The sequence below is a fragment of the Athalia rosae genome, chromosome 7 (genome assembly GCF_917208135.1).
Source record: "Athalia rosae chromosome 7, iyAthRosa1.1, whole genome shotgun sequence".
In the NCBI taxonomy this organism is placed as follows: domain Eukaryota; kingdom Metazoa; phylum Arthropoda; class Insecta; order Hymenoptera; family Athaliidae; genus Athalia; species Athalia rosae.
Window position 1 is genome coordinate 12,999,604 of NC_064032.1, and position 20,370 is coordinate 13,019,973.

The window sequence follows — 20,370 nt, forward strand, 5'->3', positions numbered from 1 at the left end:
GCGGGCGAGGAATTTTACTGAAAAAAATAGGATATCAAATATCATTTTCATCGTGCTGACATCTGACTGCACGTATTCATTTTCTTAGCCGTAAAAAAAATTCGAAAAATTTTTGGTCAAATAGTGATAGAACTTCCGAAGACCGATCGGCGGGGAATGAAGGAACGTAAAATAGAAATCTGGCGTGCTTGATTCACCCGAACTGTCAGATACAATCAACGTTCCAAGGACCGTACATGCATCGAGTATATAATAGAAATGCCTCAGATTCTCTGGAGCACTAATTGGTCTTCCAAAATCTGAGATAAAAATCTTAGAGCTCGCTATGCGTTCGGAGACGAGTAATCACAAATCGTGACTGACTCGGACACGGAACAAAGTTACTAGAAATTTAAATAAAACTGACGTCTGATATAAAAATACTTCTCTTTTGTTCGGGTTAAATGACGTTAAACATTTTTCACCGAATGATTTAGAGTTGGTCGGTAACCGTTGAATTTAATTCGGAAAATTCAGTATGACGAGCTCAACTGATGGTTGAAAACGCGGACGGTCGTCGTCCAAAATATGAAAACTGCGAAGAAAAGGCGAAAGAACCTATGTAGAGAATTATACAAATTTGAGTAACTTTCGGAGGGTTGAAACCCGGGGGCTCAAGTTACTACAAGAGGTTAGCTGATTAGCGAAAATTATGGAGAGTGGAGATTGGGGGTGGGTGGTTTTTAGCGTGCGCGAAAATTCCTTTGCACGATCTCGGTAAAGTGGCAGAAATTTTATACTACTTTTTTCGTTTATTTTATATATATATATTTTTTTTTGTTTTTAAATTTGCGGTAATTCGGCTACCCGGAACGGTTTGATAACGTGCAAAGTACGTTACCCCTTGTGCAAATTTTAGGCCAAAGAGGACTCTTTCCAGACGTTGCAGTATTTTAAGTTTACTGCATGAATTTCGTAACTCCAATTAGTAGAAAAATATATACTTTTAAATAAACGAATGGCGAATAATTAGAAAATTTTTAAATGAACCTACACAGAACCAGCCTCAATTCCGGGTCCTCTTATGAGGAAGGGTACGCGAACGTCAAATTCGAATGGAAAACTTTTCCCTTTAATAAGACCAAATTGTCCAAGATGATAACCGTGATCTGATGTATAAATTATGTAGGTGTTGTCCAGTTCACCCAAATCCTTAAGCTCCTGGTATATCTGAAGAACAAAATAATCAAGATGGCTGATTAATTGAAGACAAAAATCGTCGAGTCAAACTCGGAAAAAATGAAACGAAATTGGTTTGAAAACAATCAATTCAAATGAGTTATTTTCTCACCCTGTCAACGGCGATATCGACGCTCTGCAAAGTTTGCAATCTCTTGGTCATAAGGAGGTTTGTAAAATCCTTATGAATCGGTTGCATTTTTTGAGTCACCTGTAAAATCCACTGTTTATCAGGATTCGGTGCGTAGTCGTAAGCCGGTGTGCTGAAAAATACGAGATAAAAAAAATAGGATTAATAAACAATCAATTGAGTATAAAGATTCTTCGCACACTGTTTAACAATTCCTATTGAAATATATCTTGATGGGGATCCATAGAATATTTTCTTCGATAGAAAAATAATATCACAAGAAAACATGTGTGTGCAAAGATACTTGTAAGTTTCGCGTACTTTTAAATTTAGATTCACAATCCAGAGTAATGCTTTCCGTATACCTAATATGATATAAAAATTAAGAGAAAAAGAAAACAGGGGTAAAACACGCGAGGTCTTTCTTTACCATCAGAGTTATCGATTCGGTATACAAGATAAACAGCATCAGGTTCATATACATATATCTGCAATCTGTATACTTGAACCCCCACACCGAGACTCACGACAGACCAAAAGGGCACAAGAGTTCACTGAAGAATAGTATAAATTTCAATTCGCAAAGTGAATGTGGTACGCGACGTTCTAAAAGAGGAAAAAAAAAAAAAAAAAAAAAACGTACGTACAAATACACGACGACCAAAAACTGCATCAGGAAATGCAGTGCAAAGAGACAAGTAAAAAAAAAACTGCATACACATGCTCCCTCGAATATTTTGCAATTCTTTTTCGTCTGCTTCCAAATACTTCTTTCTGTTTATTACGTATTTGTTGTTTTTTTTTTCTTCTTATTTTAATGACGTAAGTTGAAGTGACGTCATCCCGGAGAATTTGAAAGTACATAACAGAGACTTTACATTATTAATATACCTATATACATACACGAGGGAGACGTCGCAGTGCAAACTAACCGCAGGGTGAAGTTTGAGCGTGAAAAAAAGGAGGTGGAATATATATATATGCTGTATATTCTTGAAGAGGGTCTCGTTTGTCTGAAGTCTGGACCCTTAATTACGGTTTATTTTCTACACGAACTTGTGTATATACCTATGTATACATATAATATTACTGTACATATACACAAATAGAAAAAAAAGCAGAAAAAACACTCAACTATTTTACCAGACAGCAGTCAGCAAACAACAGTCTTACTCTTATTGCGATACTAACTCCATACCGTAAGTATAGGTATACAGCCATGGTGGTCATAGCACTTCAATTACTAACGAAAGAAATAATTAGGAAAAATAATTATTGTATTTACACTGTAATAATGAAAATAAAACAACCACTAGCTTCTGTTTAATGAGTACCAATATCCAATGTAAGTTACAATAGGTACATGAAATATTAAAGATCGCGATGTGTGTGTAATTTTTTTTTTCTTCCATGTCGTATTTTTTTAAATTTAAATTAGAAAATCAAAATTAATAAACCGACAATCGAAAATGTCACAGAAATGAAATATATAATGTGTAGTCTAATTTTTGTGATTTATTGAACTGGCAAAAAATGTCATCACAGAGAATGAAAAAACTTCGAAAGAAAAAACGAGCACCGCCGCATAGCAGCTGCTGTTACTGGCGGTTGGTTTGATTTCATGATTGCAGACAGCCAGTAGGTAATTTTGCGCACAGGTTACATTTCACAGGAGTATAACGGCCAATTATGATTCTCCCGAGATTTTTCCCAGATTTTTACTGTCATGTTTTCTTTAGCCACGTGAAACGTGGTGCACATGCTACATGTATGTATACATAGGTATTTTAGTTTTGATGAAACTACGTGCTCGCAATTTTTTCATTACATCAATCTCTTTTCATATGACATGTATATATCTTCAGACTCTTTATTTTTTCATTTCGTCTCTGACTTTTCATTTGTTCCATTGTTTTTCAATTGTAGAGAGAACAATGTGGTGTATGTGGAGAAAAAGAGGAGATGAAAAAAAAATACAGGAAGGTAGTTAATATTTAACGTGAACTGCAGCAGCAGGTAATTCACGAGGGAACTTAGAAAAGGATTTTATCACGTACCAACAGGGATCTGAATTGCAGAGAGAAAAAGATATAACAGTAGCTATACATATAGCTGCCAGTGAAACCAAATCTAATGGTACGCAACATCAATGGCGCAGGGAATTGAATTTTGGAAAGTACAAAATTTCCCTTTACATATAACAACGATGATGAACTCCGCAGGGATGAAATTTTGAAGTATACACAAGCCATGTCAACATAAATCAAAACCACTTGATGTACGTTGAGTTGTAAACAGTTAAATTAGAGAGAAAAACGAGAGTGATAATATCTTCATTTCAAATAATCCAAGTTAGTTTTTTTTTCTCTCGCAATTAATCCTCATTCACTCGTATAAGCACTGCACCAATCACTGACAATTACACAAAAATCTGCTCTACTTCGTTGGGTCAATAATTGACTTTGATTTACTGGAGGCACATATTTGTTCTATTATCATTTTTTTATTCTCCTCTAATTCGGGTCAAAGGGCGGAATGAAATGAAGAGGAAAAAAGAAAAAAATTATGGGGACGTATAAGTCGAATTAGCCACGGGGATTGATATTAATATATAAAGATGACAAATGATATGAGATTAAGACTGCAACAGCAGTGTGCCTTCGGAATGATGAGATTATGATTTGTCTCGGAGGGAGAAAGTATTACGAGCTGCACCATAGATAAGTCACAAAATAAATTGAGGTCGAGGAACTCGAGTCACCGAGGTTTGTGACTTTGATTTTTTTCTTCTTCTTCTTCCTTTTCTCCATTTTTTTCGATTAGAAGTAATTCGTGGATTTTTTAAATCTTTTGAAATCCTAATTCAAACGATTTTGAAACGGTGACAGTTTTAAAAATCTTTACAGACGCAGAACCGATCCTATGGATCCTTTGTAAAGATGTAATAGTTGCGTAGGTTGATAAATCAATGAACGAAGGCGATGATCCTTAGAAATATAATTTTACTCACTGATGTGTGGTGACGTTGAAGAATAGATGTGAAAATTGCGGTGCTGAATCTTCCGGTCCATGTGGTGACGGAAAACTAGCGACAAGCATGAGAGGTTTTCTAGCAAAATTATGCTTGCTTTGTCTGAGAAAAGCCACGCTGTCGTTTGCTATCAAATCAGGATAATAATCCTTGCTGTATTCGAAACCATGCCGAATTTTTTTACCATTCATATTAACACTGTAGTTGTAATATCGTGAATTCATTATTAAACCACCCCATTCCCGCCAACCAGGTGGTATATAAGATCCGTTGTATTTGTTCAAGTATTTCCCAAAGTATCCTGAAAGCAGATAAATTTTGTGCCGTTAGAATTAATTGGAACACAATTTCTATTCTAATCAGAGCGGGTGTATATTTTTCCCCTATGAATCCTAGACCATCTCATGATCGATCTACCAAGTTTATACGCTAAAAATCTATAAATCGGTTTGTTGGAAAAATTCCAACAGCCAATTTCGTTCATTTTTTTTGGCTACCACGTTCCGAACACTCCACGACGCGCACAATTAGCGAGTACAAAAATAGAAAAAAGATCTCGTGCGTCGGAAGAGAGAAAAAAGCTCTGCATATGCATGAATGTATAGCTATACCTGTGATTGGGTTATTTTTCGAACGCTAGATCGTTTTGTGAATTTTCTTTTATCGTCCAACGTGTTCGCTGTCGAGAGTAATCGCAGAGATATTAGCAATGATAATAATAAAGCGGATAATTTGTTTTCGTATAACTTAGAATCGTGAAACTGTCACGATTGCAAAAAGAAATTCAGAATTTTTGGCGCGGCACAGTTGTTGTATTTGTATTTGACGTGTAATAAATCAAAATTTCATTCAACATCAACGTTTGTTCGCTCTATATAATCAGCCATTATAATTCATCGGTAGCATTATGAAAGTATATAGGCCGAAGATGGGAATAAAGTTACGTAGTACAGAAGCAGACACATGTATGTATGCCCATGTATACGGACTACGTATATGAGAGAAGGTCGAATGCGTCTTCGTCGTCTATAAATTATTCATGAAGGCGCATAATATAATTAATTCAAAGGTACAAGGTAGGTACTAAATACATGTACATATATATTACATCCACATATGTATAAATATAGGAAGAGCAAGGCTCACACCGAACCTGCATCCCATAATACTGTAGAGCACTGCAGAGTTTCTACCCTGTTGAGTACGTTACATAACACATGTGTTGCTTTTTTCTTCTTTGTTTTTACTAATTTTGTCTTAGTCTTTGATTTTTTGCATCGTAACTGAGCACCTCGAAACGTCAATTATATATCTGACGTTTCTCTTATTTCCCCTAATTGCCCGACAGTAACGTCGTCTACCTGCGTGCGTACATGAATTCGCAATTATAACATGACGTCTCAATGAAATGCATCTAACAATTATTCGTTAATATTATAATTAAAAAATTTTTTTCACGCATCGTTTTTTTCTGCTTCACGATTATTCCTTCATTCACCGTCAGTTTATTGTTTGTTCGAATAGATAATTTCCACCGATTTGAAAATAATGAATAGATAAATAAATCCAAGCAAAGTGTGAAATTTAATCCTGATCTAATTCTTATGCAAAAGTTACGGTTCGTGAATATTTAGTAGATGTCATAATTCTATCTACAGATATTGGAATAAACCAACGAGAAGTAAGTGCAGATCCCTGTTCACGTTACTAACTCTTATTCACGATAGAATCATATTTTATTCTCAGCTATTAAAGCATGCGAAAACTCGGACATATTATTGTCTCTGTAGATAGGTTGTTTAAATCTGATCGGTGTCTTGGCATTTTCCTTTTTTTGTAAAATAATTCTGCCAAATTTTGTTCCGACCAATATTTCTCTTTGTGTCATGATTAGTATCATCTACACAGAAATTAAGTCACGAGAAGGTAATTCGAGAACAGCAACACGATAAGAATCGAATAATACAGAATTACGGAGGAAACAGAAGGAAAAATGGAAAAGTATAAAAAAGAAGACATGAAAGTTTCTGGCGCCAGTCGGAATCTTTGGAAAAATAAACGTTCGCGTCGGATATAATATGAAAGAAAATAGAGGGAGCAGAAAACAGGAGTCAGTCAGTCTGGTGCTGGTGATTAAAGTCTGAGAAAATCACTAGGTCACTTGACCGATAAAAAGACTCGATGAAAAATTGTCGAAATTTGGCCTGAATTTTGAGAAAAATCTAAAGCCATAGGCTTGGCATTTTTTCGGCTTGGTAACGTTTAAATAAATTAGAAGAAGAAATTTTCTAATAATTTATAAAAATATATTTTTTAATGGTCTAAACCGCTTAAGACGCCAAAAAAGTTTCATCAAGTTCGAAAAATATTGTGGAAAAAGTGGCCCTTTACATAGGTAATGCCCGAACGAATGAATAAACGAACGCCGCCAACGTATAGCTAAATATTTAAACAGCCCGCCTGAAAGATCAGATGGAAATATTCAGAGGCTTTAAAAGGGTAGGATTAGGTTACTTTTTAATCAAGTCTATAAGAGCATCGTATCAATCGGTAATAAAACTCTCATCTCTTAAGAAGCTTCCATAAAAAGCCGAATCTGGAATACCTACTCAAATATTATACGGTGCAATAAACTTATACACCAAAGATGAAAAGCCATTTCTTTTTTCTTTCATTTTTTTTCCATTTTGCTTTGCTTTCCATAAAGCAGGGGAAATAATGAAACAAATTTGCTGTTTCTTCTTTGATAAATTTTCCGAAAATCAAAACTTAGTCATTCTCTGTAAACGGTGCATTTATCTAATTAAAAATAAAAAATTCCTCCCAATCGTTTTGACGTCTGCATAAGTTTTTTCTCATAATTTGCGAATAAACATTTATAAAAGATTTTGATCGCTGCAGTGGAACAGTAAAAGTTTTTTTTCTCACGACTATCTGATACGACGAGAGTAATATCAATTAGCCAATTTCTTCTTATCATCAAAGCATGGCACGTGGTTAATATTATCGTCGCCTTGTACACCGTCATGCAGTAAGCCTGCAAAAGGAATAGAGCAATTCGGATTAAATCGAGCGGAGAAAGGCGCCATGAATTCTAGAACGGAATTCACGGTTGATATTTCTGGTCAGCTACCGCTCGTTTTCTGCAGGATCTATATCATTATACACGGAGACTTGAAAAAGTCTGGGTATCTATCCGGCTGGTTGGATTGCAACCTGATAACTTTTCCCATCTCTGGGATGAACCTCGAGTCCATGAGATGAGTGGAGGCTCAACTGGCGAAAAAAAAAAAGATTTGAGAGATGAAAATTTAAAGGAATAAAAAAAACCGATGCAACGATCGGAAAAGAGAAGAAAAAAAAAACTCTGTCTGGAAGCTCGTTGCCCTTTCGACCAGTCAGGGCAATGACAAGAAAGCTTGACCCTACGGTATAATAACTTGCGAAGAATCTATAGGAACTTATATGGCAATAAAAAAATAAATAAAATCAAGTATTAATTATTCGATCAATTGAACAACTTTTTTCTCATGTACAAGTAATTCCAGGTGGTATGAAAAGTTTTCTCAACTTGAATTGAATTTAGTAAAATAACAATGAATTTTTCTATACCTTTCTTTTATATATTCTCTGATTTTTTGGGGGCTACGCCTTTCTGTCCGTACATGTTACAAGAAATGAATCACGACCTATGACGTGTTATAAGTTGACCAAGTTTAACAATAATAATATTAATATTTTCGTCTCTTTGTTGAGAAGTTATTTTTGCATATTATGATCCGGCGTCCCGATATGTCTGTCTGAGCTCGTAATTCGCAATCAGTTGGGTGGTCGCATGTATAATAAAATTGTTATACGAAGGAGCTATTGTGTTGACCAATATATTACCATACAGCAGGAAATACGCCTACAATATATTCGGTCCGAAAGTTGATTGGAGAGTCGAATGATACCCGTTATAAGTTATACGTTCATATCTGTGTAAATGCGAATTGAATTATCCGTGCATATATGCATGTACATTTATGGCAGAGAAAACTTCTGTAATTAACGATGAGATGAAATTTGAATTAGTGAAATCTCAAACAAAAAGAAGAATCGTGTGTCAGAATTTCAAAATTAAAATATATCCGCTTCAAGCACCTATATTTAAACCGAGATAAATTGCAATCTCATACCGTCGATCGTTCGTTAAAATAATTTGCGCATTTGAATCACAGCTGTGCAATTTACCATTAAAATATATTTGCGAAATTATTAAAAGGCGATTTTCAATGAAAAGATTGAGAACCTGTTCGTAATGTATAATTTGAGATTATACACGGTGCCGATTATAACATACGTGTAAAATCAGGATAATTCTTACGTGTCAATGGCAGAGAGAATATCTGTAATAACACCACATTGGTCCGGGTGGTCATTATTTAATTACACAGATTATAAGACAACGCGTAACCATCGAGTTGGATTCTGACATGAAAATTTTGTCCAAATAAAAAAAAGGGGCGGAACAGGACCAGCCAGAGTTTCGCAGAATCGGAAAAAAACTTTCAAACAAGACAAGTAAATTTGAAGAAAATTTCGCGGGGATACGTTCTTCGTTAAACAGAAAACTTGAATCGATGTAGACGCTGAATTAATTCAGCGACTTTACCGTGAAAAAAAAATACATCACAAATATGAACAACCCGAAGAAAAAAAAAAGAAAAAAAAATAGAACCTCCTACGTTGTTAGCATGATAAATTAATTGTATCCAGATGCGGGATTTACCTTTGGAATGTTTTACACGGGATTATGTGGAGAACAGTACACACATATATATACTATATTTATATATATATCTGGCACCTGAACAAGAACCTTCGAGGTTTAAAAGGAGAAGATTACTGCGCGAGTAGAGAATCCAGTTTGTTCCAGCAATTCCGTACAAGGTTTATGCTCACTTATTAAAGACAGTCAGGAATTTATACGCTGATTGGTTTCTAAAGCGATCAAGACGTCCCTATAATCGGTAGCCGGAGAACGATTATCCCGTCACAACTCACCCATGCATCGATTTTGGAAGAGAAACTCGACGTGGATTCTCTCAGTTTTGTTCAATTTCAACAGTATTTCATCGACCCAACGAGACAGATTTTTCTACATCCAGTCGGAGAGGATTTTTCTCCCGATTAGAATGTGTAACAAGACGTCATCGGTCGCCACCTCAGCCGATTAATTTCCGAATAATCGTTTCTCACTTTTCCCTCGATAAATACTATGCAGTACCGTCACATGAGCCGATTGCATTTCTGCACAATTTCGAAGTCCCCTGGCAAAAATTTTTTTTTTCATTTCAGAATTTCAGGGATGGGTTGTACCAGTTCATACATGGGATATCCTCGCCTGGTGCAACAGCGGCAGCAGAGCAAGGACAACGTTTCGGAATGCCGAAGAGAGAAAGAGAGATAAAAATCGAGAAAGAAGCTCTGAAAGAACACCTGCGATGGCTGTCGCGGTTCATTGTGAGGTATACAACCTAGAACTACGTGGGGTATGCCATAGAATAGCTATAGATATAAACCGTCAGTCACCCTTTTCTTTTTTTTTTCTCTTATTCCCTTGGGCGTATGTGCAAAACTAGTCTACCGTTTCCTATTCTCTTAGCTCTTCGTTCCTTTATGCCGCTCGAGTGCTCTAAAACCTTTGAATTTTAGTCTTTCGTACTTCTGCTGCTTCTACTTCTGCATTAGGTGCGGGTTCCCCACTGTTCTTGTTCGACAATAAGGAGATGTACGTACGTACGTTGCCGTTGAAGCACGGATAAAAAGAAGGTGCGGTTCCAGTGGAGATAAATCTCTTTCGCATTTCATTTTCTCTCCACGTTTTCACCCAATCCGACATATACAGTATTTACTTTAAATTCGCCAAACTGTAATTGGCAAAATCACGAATGCGCGGCAACATTAGCAGACTGTAAAACAAAGAGGGGGAAATTTTTAACCGCTACCGAAAATTTCCAAATCACTTTTAAGCCGCGCTGAAGAAACTCCCATGGTATTCCAATCTTATTATCGTGACACGCGGAGATGTGGGTCAACTTGACTTTCTCAAATGGATGTTTTTGATGCGCTTTCGGTATTATCTCTGGCATTGCTTGAGTAGGTGATTACCTGTGTGTGAAATATGATAATTAACCACTGCGCTTTTAGACTTTGACATTAGACACGCCTTTACGTCTGAATAGTTCACGGCGTACACAGATGAGTAATTTTCGAGTTACATCGACGGTGAGTTAATTTCTCCGCAATGCAAATTTCTGCCAACTCTCCGATCGTTGGAAAATCCTGTCAACTGCACAACGCTGTACGTATATCGTAGACATCAACTTCGGTGGAGCTCACACGCAGACGCCAAGAATCCTGCATGCCCATCAGAATCACGCGAGCTGTCTGCCGAAGCAGAATTTATGCAAACTTAACTCGACGTCCGTAAGGTACTCTCGTTGACGTTTTCTATCCCCCTATCAAAAAAGCAAAAAAGCACAACGGGATCGTTCCTTATTTCATCTTCTAAAATGTAAATTACGACTCTCAGGTTTTCCAAATTCTTCCAAACGATTATCCGTCCGGCTTTGTTCTCCCTTTTTCTCTCCGAGTTACGTCGACGATAAAATAGAATCGCGCAGTCGGTGCTTTTGGACAATAAACAAACAGTGTGAACGGAGCTTGATTGCGAGTACGTACCGGCGTATGAGCGAAGTAAGCGCAGCTAGAGATCAACGGCCTTGTTCTTTTCTCTCTCCTCAGGTTATAAGGTAAGGTATACGTACACAGAGAGAGTCGAAAGAAGGGGGGAATACGTAGCGAGAGAAGAACCGTGTGCTGACCTAAGAAGGGCTACAAAAGCCTCGAACTTAACTGCAGCCTTGCCTTGCTTTCCGAGACCTTCCGAGCCCTTCCGAGACCTAAACATACACGGTCCACACGGGTATATACATGCGCAAGTTCAACGGAGTGCAGAATGTGTACCGAGAATATTTGTACGTGATACGTAGGTTGCTACCGTACTGATCCACACCTGATATATAACTACGCAATCTACTCTAATCTTAGAGTTCTTCGTTTAGCGAGAGCTGCACGCCGAGTTGCCTATGGGTCTCTATTGCTATGCCCTGTCTCCTGGTACGTGTTACATGGTCGACGAAAGCGGAAGACCTTGGACCTATCGATTCGCTTGTCTGAACCGTACCGGTACTTCGATCATTGTGAGAAGAAGACAACGACGGGAAGTCAGCTGTACCGTGTATATTACAGACGATGGAACGCGGAAGAATCTCTTTCCGATCGGTGTACCGCCACCATGAAATCTGCGGATGAGTAAAAGTGCGGATCTACGATCAAAGAAAAAAAAAAAAAAATCCAACGGGGATTTAATCGCAAGTGAATTTTTCCGATTTTCTGTAACAATTTTCATCGAACTCGTTTCCGATTTCGTGACACTGCAACGTGTTCGTATTATCTTACTTACAGGTTTCGGACCTTCGATTGCGAATTTTCATCGGAAAATCAAGTCAACGGTTTTGGTATTACGTCAAATAAATTTGACAACGTGATGATGGTATTCGGTCAGGCGGTCTAAAAAAAAACTTGAAATACCGGTTTTGGTTCCGGTTTCAAATCCATGAGAACTTAAAACGACGGTTCCGGTTTGGATTCCAATATAGTAAATTGGAGCAACATTGACCATTGGTATACGAAAACCGTCAAATATGATATCCGAGAAAGTTCAAAACCGAACGTCCAAACATCTGGTATTTATGAAAAATGAATTCAAGAGAACATAGGAAAAAGTATTATAAGAAATCTGGTATCGTATGTAGAAGACGCGAGGAAAAGAAATATCCCGTGGGTTGAAGACGACGGGTGCGGCGATGTGCCTTATTTAAAATGAAACTCTATTTTAGGAAACAACCAGGCAACAGCAACAGCAGTAGTAGGATAACCTGAGCGCGGATCTTCTCGCGTTTCTTTTGCTCAAAGAAAAGCGAGGAAACAACCGGAAAAAAATCAAATTCAAAAAGGAAAGGTTGAAGGCAGAAGAGAAGAGAACGGAGATTACATTTTACTTTTATTTTTCACCCGCATTTCTGCCTTCACAAAATCTGATAGCTGTCCAACTTTTCAACCTTTCAACTGCGCCCAAAATATCCCAACACTCGATAAAAATAATTTCAAATATTTGAGGGAAAAAAAAATATAAAAAATATTAGTCAAAGTTTTCTTTTCTCTCGATATACCCTACTCAGTTTAAAAGAAAAAAAAAATACCCATACCAGATTTAATGGACGCATCGAATCGTTCAATAATTTAGGTATAAGAGGTCAATTTTACACAACTTCTTCGGGCATCTTCCTCATGGCGCTCAGTGTTTAAGGAGGCGTAAGAGATTGGGTTAGAGAAATTATTACTCTAAGGTTTATGTACCGCAAGTGTGGGTACGACGTATCCTAAAGGGCGAATAGATTCACGATCGAGCGAGTGATCGAGACACGTCGAACCGTGTCGAGAGAAGGATAAAAAGACGGCAAGATTGGTAGTAAAGAATCATGTAGTACGTGGTGAGCGTTACCAATGAAAGAAATCAATTCCGTACACATGAGTGGCTCTACCTAAAAAAAAGCCAGGGGGAAAAAATGAATTCCTACACCTAAAGTGTACAGGTACTCTCCCATTCGGTTTCGGTGCAAAACGAATCTCTGGGCCGGTAAATTTGTTCAAATCATGAGCATTTTTTCTCCAAGATGGGCAACAACAAGAACAGTAAATAAACCTAGAACAATATTTACTCACCGGTTCTGTATCCAGCGTTGCTCAAGTAAGTTGCAAACGAATGTGGTTCGTGATCCCTCTGCCATTGCGGGCTGCTGCAGTTATCGTTGTTTGTAAAAACTTGGTGATTGTGAACGTATCGTCCGGTCAAAAGTGAACTTCTGCTCGGACAACACATTGGTGTTGTAACGTAAGCGTGTCTAAGTTCTGCACCTTCGTCTCGAATACGTTTTAACGTGCGTGGCATAAAGTTCAATGAACCTGAAAATGAAAAACCAAAAAACCAATTAAAAAAACTATAGAACTTCATCTGATTAGTTATTTCCAAAATTATTGTACATCAGAGGTGGAAAAATGTTGATATTCGTTCTGGAAATTGGGTGATAATTGGTAAAGGCTGTCGATAAATTGTTCAAGCAATCAGAAAAAACGAAATTGGGGGGAAAAAAAAAAAACCGTTACTTGAACATTTTTTTTACCTCTATACCATGGGGCTTATTGGTAGACATCTGAAGCATTCGTAAAGATTGGAACGCGATGTTTAATGGCGCATGAAATATGGCAGAGGAAAGGGGGGGGGGGGGGGATTACAGTTAATAGGTGATCGGAAAATGGTATTGGTGAAATAATTGAGTAATTAAACAGGTAGATGCAGGTTAAAAATTTAATACCGTATACCAGACGTGCGCACGTCGATGAATTTTCCGAACGATTGATTCTGGGGATCGATCGTCTGATGAGATTATTGTAGAGGTGTATGTGTGCACGGTACTATATTTGCGGGAAACTTGCGTGCAGCTATTCTTGCGCGAACGCAGCGGTGGCGATGATAATTTACAACCAGCTGCATGCAGTTACTTGAAGAGAAATCGAGACGGTTTTGTATTCGTTATAACTACACAACTCGCGATTCGATCAGACTAATTGATTCTATTTGATATGAAATTATCCAACAAAGCGCAGGATTTACTTGTAAAGCTACGCGAGGTTGAGGTGATTCAATTATTTATACCGTATTTATATGCTGCTATTGATACGTTTCAGGACTCAAGTTTGACAGCCTGAAAAAGAAGAGAAGGAAAAGGGAAAAAAACTAGAACGATGAGAGGGGAATTAAAAAAAAACATATTGAATTCGCAAATACTGTAATTTGTTTGAATAAGTCTAATAGGATCTGCTGCGTATCACGAGAACAATTTAGGAAAGGTAAAATAATATTTGAATAACAATTATTGTGGCGATAAATGGTCGAATTTGCAGTTCTGTAAATATTTACCAAAATTATTAGAAAGTTAGAGAATGACTCAATTGAAATATCGCCTATGAACCTGATAGGGAAAAGAAATTTTTCATGCAAACGCCTAACGCTGAGCTTTTTTCTATCTTATTTCTTCCCATAATTTTTAATACGAAAAATCATTCGCTACTCACCTAGTTCAACGTCTTGGTCGTCCGTCAAAATGAGGACTATATTAGGTTTCCTTTCCCTGGGCTGTTGATACGGAAGATAAGGTGAGCTCGGTTGATTATTGGGGTAGTTATTTTTGTGATTAGCGCCGCGACGCTGTGCGCCAAAGACATCTTCGGCGGTATTATCAGCGTCCGATCTCCGAGCATTAACACCCAGAATAAGAACAGCCGCAATTTGTAATATCGTCTTCATGATGCAGCGATTGATTATTTTTGGGGCAAACAATGACTCCAGTTAACCGCGTATCATATCATCATCCTGACGCTGCAACAAAGAAATGAAACAAAAATCTAAGTCATTTTTCATCCAACACCATGAATGATAATTACTTTTCTACGTATGTTAGAGTCTTTCAATTTTTGTTAATTAAAATTGTTATCCCGCGATTTGCCGATCAGAAAATAAGAGAAAACTAACTTCAAGCTTAGGATCGTCAGTTAGAGAAATTCTTCGACTGCTATGAATTCCTAACACTTGGTGCAAATCGTTTCAAGTTCCATACTTGGCGATCACAGCATCGAGAACAATCGCTAACGTAGACGAGAAGTTTACTTTTTCTACACGCAATGTCATTTTATACATCGGCGTTATGTCATAGATAGGATACAGAGAACATTGCGTTGAATTTAAAAGGTGATTGAAGAATGGGTATCGTTACGTGGGGATGGTAACGATTAATTCGATCCACGCACTGGCAGCTGAGAATAGTTGAAAGATTCCCACGGCAGACATGATGAAGTTTCGTACGACGGTCATCTCCAGGATGAGAAGAAAAATGAAGAGATGAAAATAAACCGATGACCAGGGAGAGAGAGAGAAACTTTAAGCTGCAGTTATATACCCACTTTAACGGTGTTTATATGTGTGAAATTAACTTCCCGGTGTGCACATTATACGTGTGCGAAAGTGCGCGATTCGTGTGAAGACAAAACGCGTACAAATAATGATCACTTATCTACCGACACAGGTATGTATGCTGCAGAATCGCCGCAAACGCGGTGCACGGGACCCGATTCGTCGCGTCGCAATGTCACGTTACCCGTGGGAAGACAGATATTAATTAAATTCCAATCTCCCGCAAAGATTCATCTGCTTCGCGATGATAATAATAATGCAATAATTACCTCTCCTGACCAACGAATACTATAATCATGCAAATCTACGGAATTTTAACATCGATGAGAGAAAAAACGTGAGAGCAAGAAGGAAAAAGGAAAAATCAAAGTTTCCGTCAGAGAAATTTTTCAAATGATATAAATTTTCAGCAGCTCGTACACAAGCTATGTACCTGTAACGGTCCGTTTCCGTGCAATGTTGAAGCAATATTTCTTATCTAATATTTTTCCCCTTTGGCATCAGGATTTATTTCTCTAGTACGTACGAAACATGGCGTATAGGGTGTGAACGCTGCATGGAAGATGGTCGTAAACTTGATTGCGGAAGTAAACTTGATAGCTAAGTTTAACGATAAAAATTAATAATTTCAATAAGAAAATAAATTATCTCCGACTGTGTCAATTAGCTAGTATGTGTATAATTTACGAAACTCATTAATTAGGGCTAATTGTTATTCCGATAAACGTTGATACGTACACGCCATATACACTTCGCCAATTGATAAGGATTGCCAGTAAATGTGTAGTGTACATAGTTTCATCAAAGTCTGACAGCTGTAGAGAATTTCCGCGAGAACGCGTTCATCGGATACAAAACGATAAGAAAAACTATCAGCGGTTCGTTGGCTGCAAATGCCGAAGTGAGTGGGAAAAGAGGAGACTGAAACAAAATGAATAGGATTTCAAAAAAGTACAAATGTTACTTGGATAAAAACCGTTGCGTAAATCAAACACCAAGATCTCGATATACGTTAGGGAAACGGAGTTTTCGGGACACTGGGATCCCTGAATTTCTAAGATTGATTGTGTGCTTTTTTCTTGCCGTCTCTCCTCCCGAAGTTTTGTCCAATCTTTTTCAAGATCAAGTTTTTGAATAACGACTCGGAGGAAAAGTGTTAAATGGAGTGTCTGAAAAAGCAGCCATAGCGTATCCACGCCCTGGTTTGACGTGCGTTTTCTGATTGAAGAGAGAAAATGAAGAAATGAAAAATAAAAAAAAAAGAACTTGGAGAGAAAGAAAGAAAGTTGTTATATACTTGATCTCCGAGACGAGGGACCGACGCGACGGGCGTCGTGACGGAGGTCGAGTCACTTGTGACTCGAGTCGATTGAATCGCAGCGGCGGTAATAGCGCGGGAGGAGCAGCGCGGGTCGCTAAAAGACCGTCATTCCATTTCCCGAATATACACACCAAAAGATTCCATCATATTGTGAAGGGCGCGAAGGGTAGCACCTTCAAGTAGGGGGTCAAGGGACGAAGGACCGTCAAGTACCAAGGCATTGTCAGTCAGGGTGTATTCAAGTCTTCCAGGAAATTTCCAAGTTGCTGGCAGTTATACCAAAATCTTTTTGGTATATACCCAGGTAAAGTAGAGACCGAAAATCTCCTCGAGTCCCGCCTGTACCATAGAATTATCACAGACTGCAGCTGTATATTCGTATAACGAACCGTACAAATTTTGCGTCACAGCACTGACTTGAAAGAGGAGAGAAAATAATCAATGAAGAATCATTTCGAAATGCGCCTCTCGATTAAAATCGTTAGCCGAACGAAAGAAGAGAATAAATTGAAAAGAGACGAACAAACTTTGTATAATTTGAAGATATAAAAGGATATGACGATGATATCTGACCGGAAATATCTGTACATCTTTCATCCGTGCCCATTTTGAGTGTGTCCAATTGGACCGGAAATGTTTGCCGGAAATATCGTCCGACAGTAGATTATTGCACTGGTTTATCTTATCTCTCGATCAGAATTCGCCCATCAATACAACGTTGCATACATTACACGTACCCTGCCGAGCAAAATTCAGACATATAAAAATTTAATCGTTTCATTTCACCTAATTATTTTATACAGATTTTTTTACAATTGACGAAAAAGATGCATGTCGATAAATATTATGCCCTAAAATTTGAACACGTCAGAAGCTGCTCATACGATTTCTACCGACGTTTGATCCGATGACGTAAAAGCTCGTAAAGATTAACTTAGCACAGTAGGATATAGAGGCTACATTATTATCTGATTGTACTAAATTCGGTCGTGATTCGTATTCGTCATTCCATAGGTTACCCAGGATGTGACGTAAGTCTGGACATTGCAGCGGCGCAGACTGCTCCAAACTTTTCAACATTATATTGTATTCAAATTTCCATTCGCAAATATAATCGCCTATCAATTATTTAAATACATACGATCAATTATGACGTTCTATTACCTATAGGTATACATATACAAGAATCAAAACCACTTCACTTGACCCTTAATTGAATCAGTCCACATTCCTCATTCTCAATTCACCAAATGAATTTCTGTCTGTAATTACGTTTGAGGACAAGAGAATACGAATAAAATCAATGAAAAAATGAATAAATAAAGAATCAAGAACAAAAAAGGGAACGTTAAGAGTCCAAACTTCGTCCAGTTTCGTCTCACGTCATTGAACTTTTACGATGTTGGAATATTTGAAGTTATACTATGTGGATGGCATATTATGGTACCAGATGGCCCTTTAATTCAGGACCGGTATAGATGCATTAAAGATGTGATTGGTGTATAATATAATAATAGTAATATTATCGCGCCTTGAGAGGGAATTGAAAAATTTAATTGTAAAAAAAAAAAAGTCTGTGAGATAGTAAAAAGAATTTAGATATGGTATAATAGTGAGTAGGTGGTTCCCGTTATTGCTTCCGTTTAATTTTCGTCGCTTTTACGTTTTTTTTTTTATCGTTTTTTTATTGGTATGTCAACGTTTAGGAGGTGGTAGTTTATTACCGCGTATCGTCGACAGATACAAACCAGGACAAGTGTTACTTGAGACTCTCAAGTTTGCACTCTTAACTCTGCTCTACGGGAACGTTCGAACTAGGGAGGCTTATCACTTTTTAGTAAGTATAGGTAAAATAATGATATCCATGAATTAAATGTCTATATCCTTAACTCTTGACCTAGTCGATCATAAGTGGAAACTGAGGAAACCTGATCGGTCAATATCTCCTCATTATTTTTATCGTGAATGGAATGACGTTAGTCAAGAAAATCGGGTAAACCGATATGGGTTTTAAAACGAACGAAAACTCGTTGGCGAATTCAAGTCGGTTGAAGAATGCACAAATTATTTTTTCAACAAAATTTGAAAACTGCGTGTATCTCGACTCGCCAGAGTAAAGGAGCCCGAGTAACGAAGCGTCCGTAATTAGTAATGTTTAATTAAAATGAGTCTCTGCTGCGAGGCTTATGTCTCTTTCTTCAATTACAAGAAGCTAGAGAGCTGCGCATGTAAAGATCTCTGAAGGCGCGCGTCGCGGGAAAAATGATTAATGACACGAGGACCGTTGTACGAAAAGTTAGACTTCATCTCCAGACGAACTGGCGGCAATTTTGCTTTAACTTCAATATTTATGTGTACGTTACGTACGATTACATGTAATATATACAGAAATGTGAAACAACAACACGTCGTCGAAAGTATGTACCGCAGCGTTTAAACTCTGCACTCCTGTGTTTATTTTGTTATTTTGACTGACACACGATGCAATACAAGTCACCTTAGGGTTTCCCAGAAACACGTGATCCTGAACCATTAGAAAAGTAAACACCACTGGCTCAGACTGCTGTGTTTAGAGATTGAAAATTTTTACGCAGTAAAATTACCTGTGTAATATTGGAGCATTGAAATAAGAGAAATGGAATAAAACGAAATTATTCATTTCCTTTTTTCATCGCTTATTAAATTTCTGCAGATAGAAATACGAAGCTTGGATTTATTTCACTTCGTCAAATTACGCAAGTTTATAAACCACAAATACCGAATAAGCTAAAAGAATTTCTTACATTCAAAACGAACAACTGCATGAGTGAGTGCAGTTCAAATTTATTCCGGTAAAATAAGCAAAAATAATTCAATATAATAGCGAATATATTTTCAGGCAGAAGTGCACAAATTGCACGCAATTGTTTGTAGAAAAAATAAAACCGATTCTGATCGAATAATAACGCACAATAAACAGGATGCAATTGTTCGAGTTCGCATACCGTGAACCTGCACTGCAGTAGCACGAAGTAAAAAGATATTACATCAAATGCGGTAAAATCCACAAGTTGAAAAAAAATTGCACGATTCTGTCTTTAAAGAAATCATGTTGTTTGGTTTTCTTTAAATTTTTGTAGGTGAAAAATAATTTTCTAATTTTCTAATTTTTCGAAAATCTCATCATTTTTATCCGCAGAGTTGCAGGAAAACGATACGTATATTCCTTCTCAATTTTATCAGTTAAGATCAAGGTGGTCGTGCATCACGTGTACAGTACATATATACATGCAGTGCAGCCCCATATACTTCTACCAATCTACTTTATATTTTATAGTGAAGAGTGCAGCGCAAGAGATAGATTGCTTTGATGTGCACTTCAGTTAATGCAGTAGTTTGCGGTAGGACCTTATAGTGGCCAGACGAACGTGGTGGCTTCCGAGGGGAAATGTGGTAACATACACATCTGTACACACCGTCATAGCTCCAGCATCTGACCGGAGCATAAAATAGAAAAAAAAAGAAGATAATGATAACAACGAGGACGATAAAAA

The 20,370-nt window shown here is 37.5% G+C and overlaps 1 protein-coding gene across 4 annotated transcripts in view; it reads right to left on the reverse strand.

Annotated features, from left to right (window-relative positions):
- The window catches only part of LOC105688093 (extracellular sulfatase SULF-1 homolog), a 47,550-nt gene that overhangs the window by 7,916 nt on the left and 19,264 nt on the right, over positions 1-20,370 (reverse strand). For all 4 annotated transcript variants that reach the window (XM_048659154.1, XM_048659155.1, XM_048659153.1 and 1 more), the window contains 5 exons: positions 14,622-14,925; positions 13,212-13,451; positions 4,359-4,680; positions 1,331-1,481; positions 1,034-1,209 (listed from right to left, as the gene is read on the reverse strand). In XM_048659154.1, coding sequence (XP_048515111.1) covers positions 1,034-1,209; positions 1,331-1,481; positions 4,359-4,680; positions 13,212-13,451; positions 14,622-14,853 — 1,121 coding nt within the window. In that variant the 5' untranslated portion in view covers positions 14,854-14,925. The remainder of the gene's footprint in view (positions 1-1,033; positions 1,210-1,330; positions 1,482-4,358; positions 4,681-13,211; positions 13,452-14,621; positions 14,926-20,370) is intronic.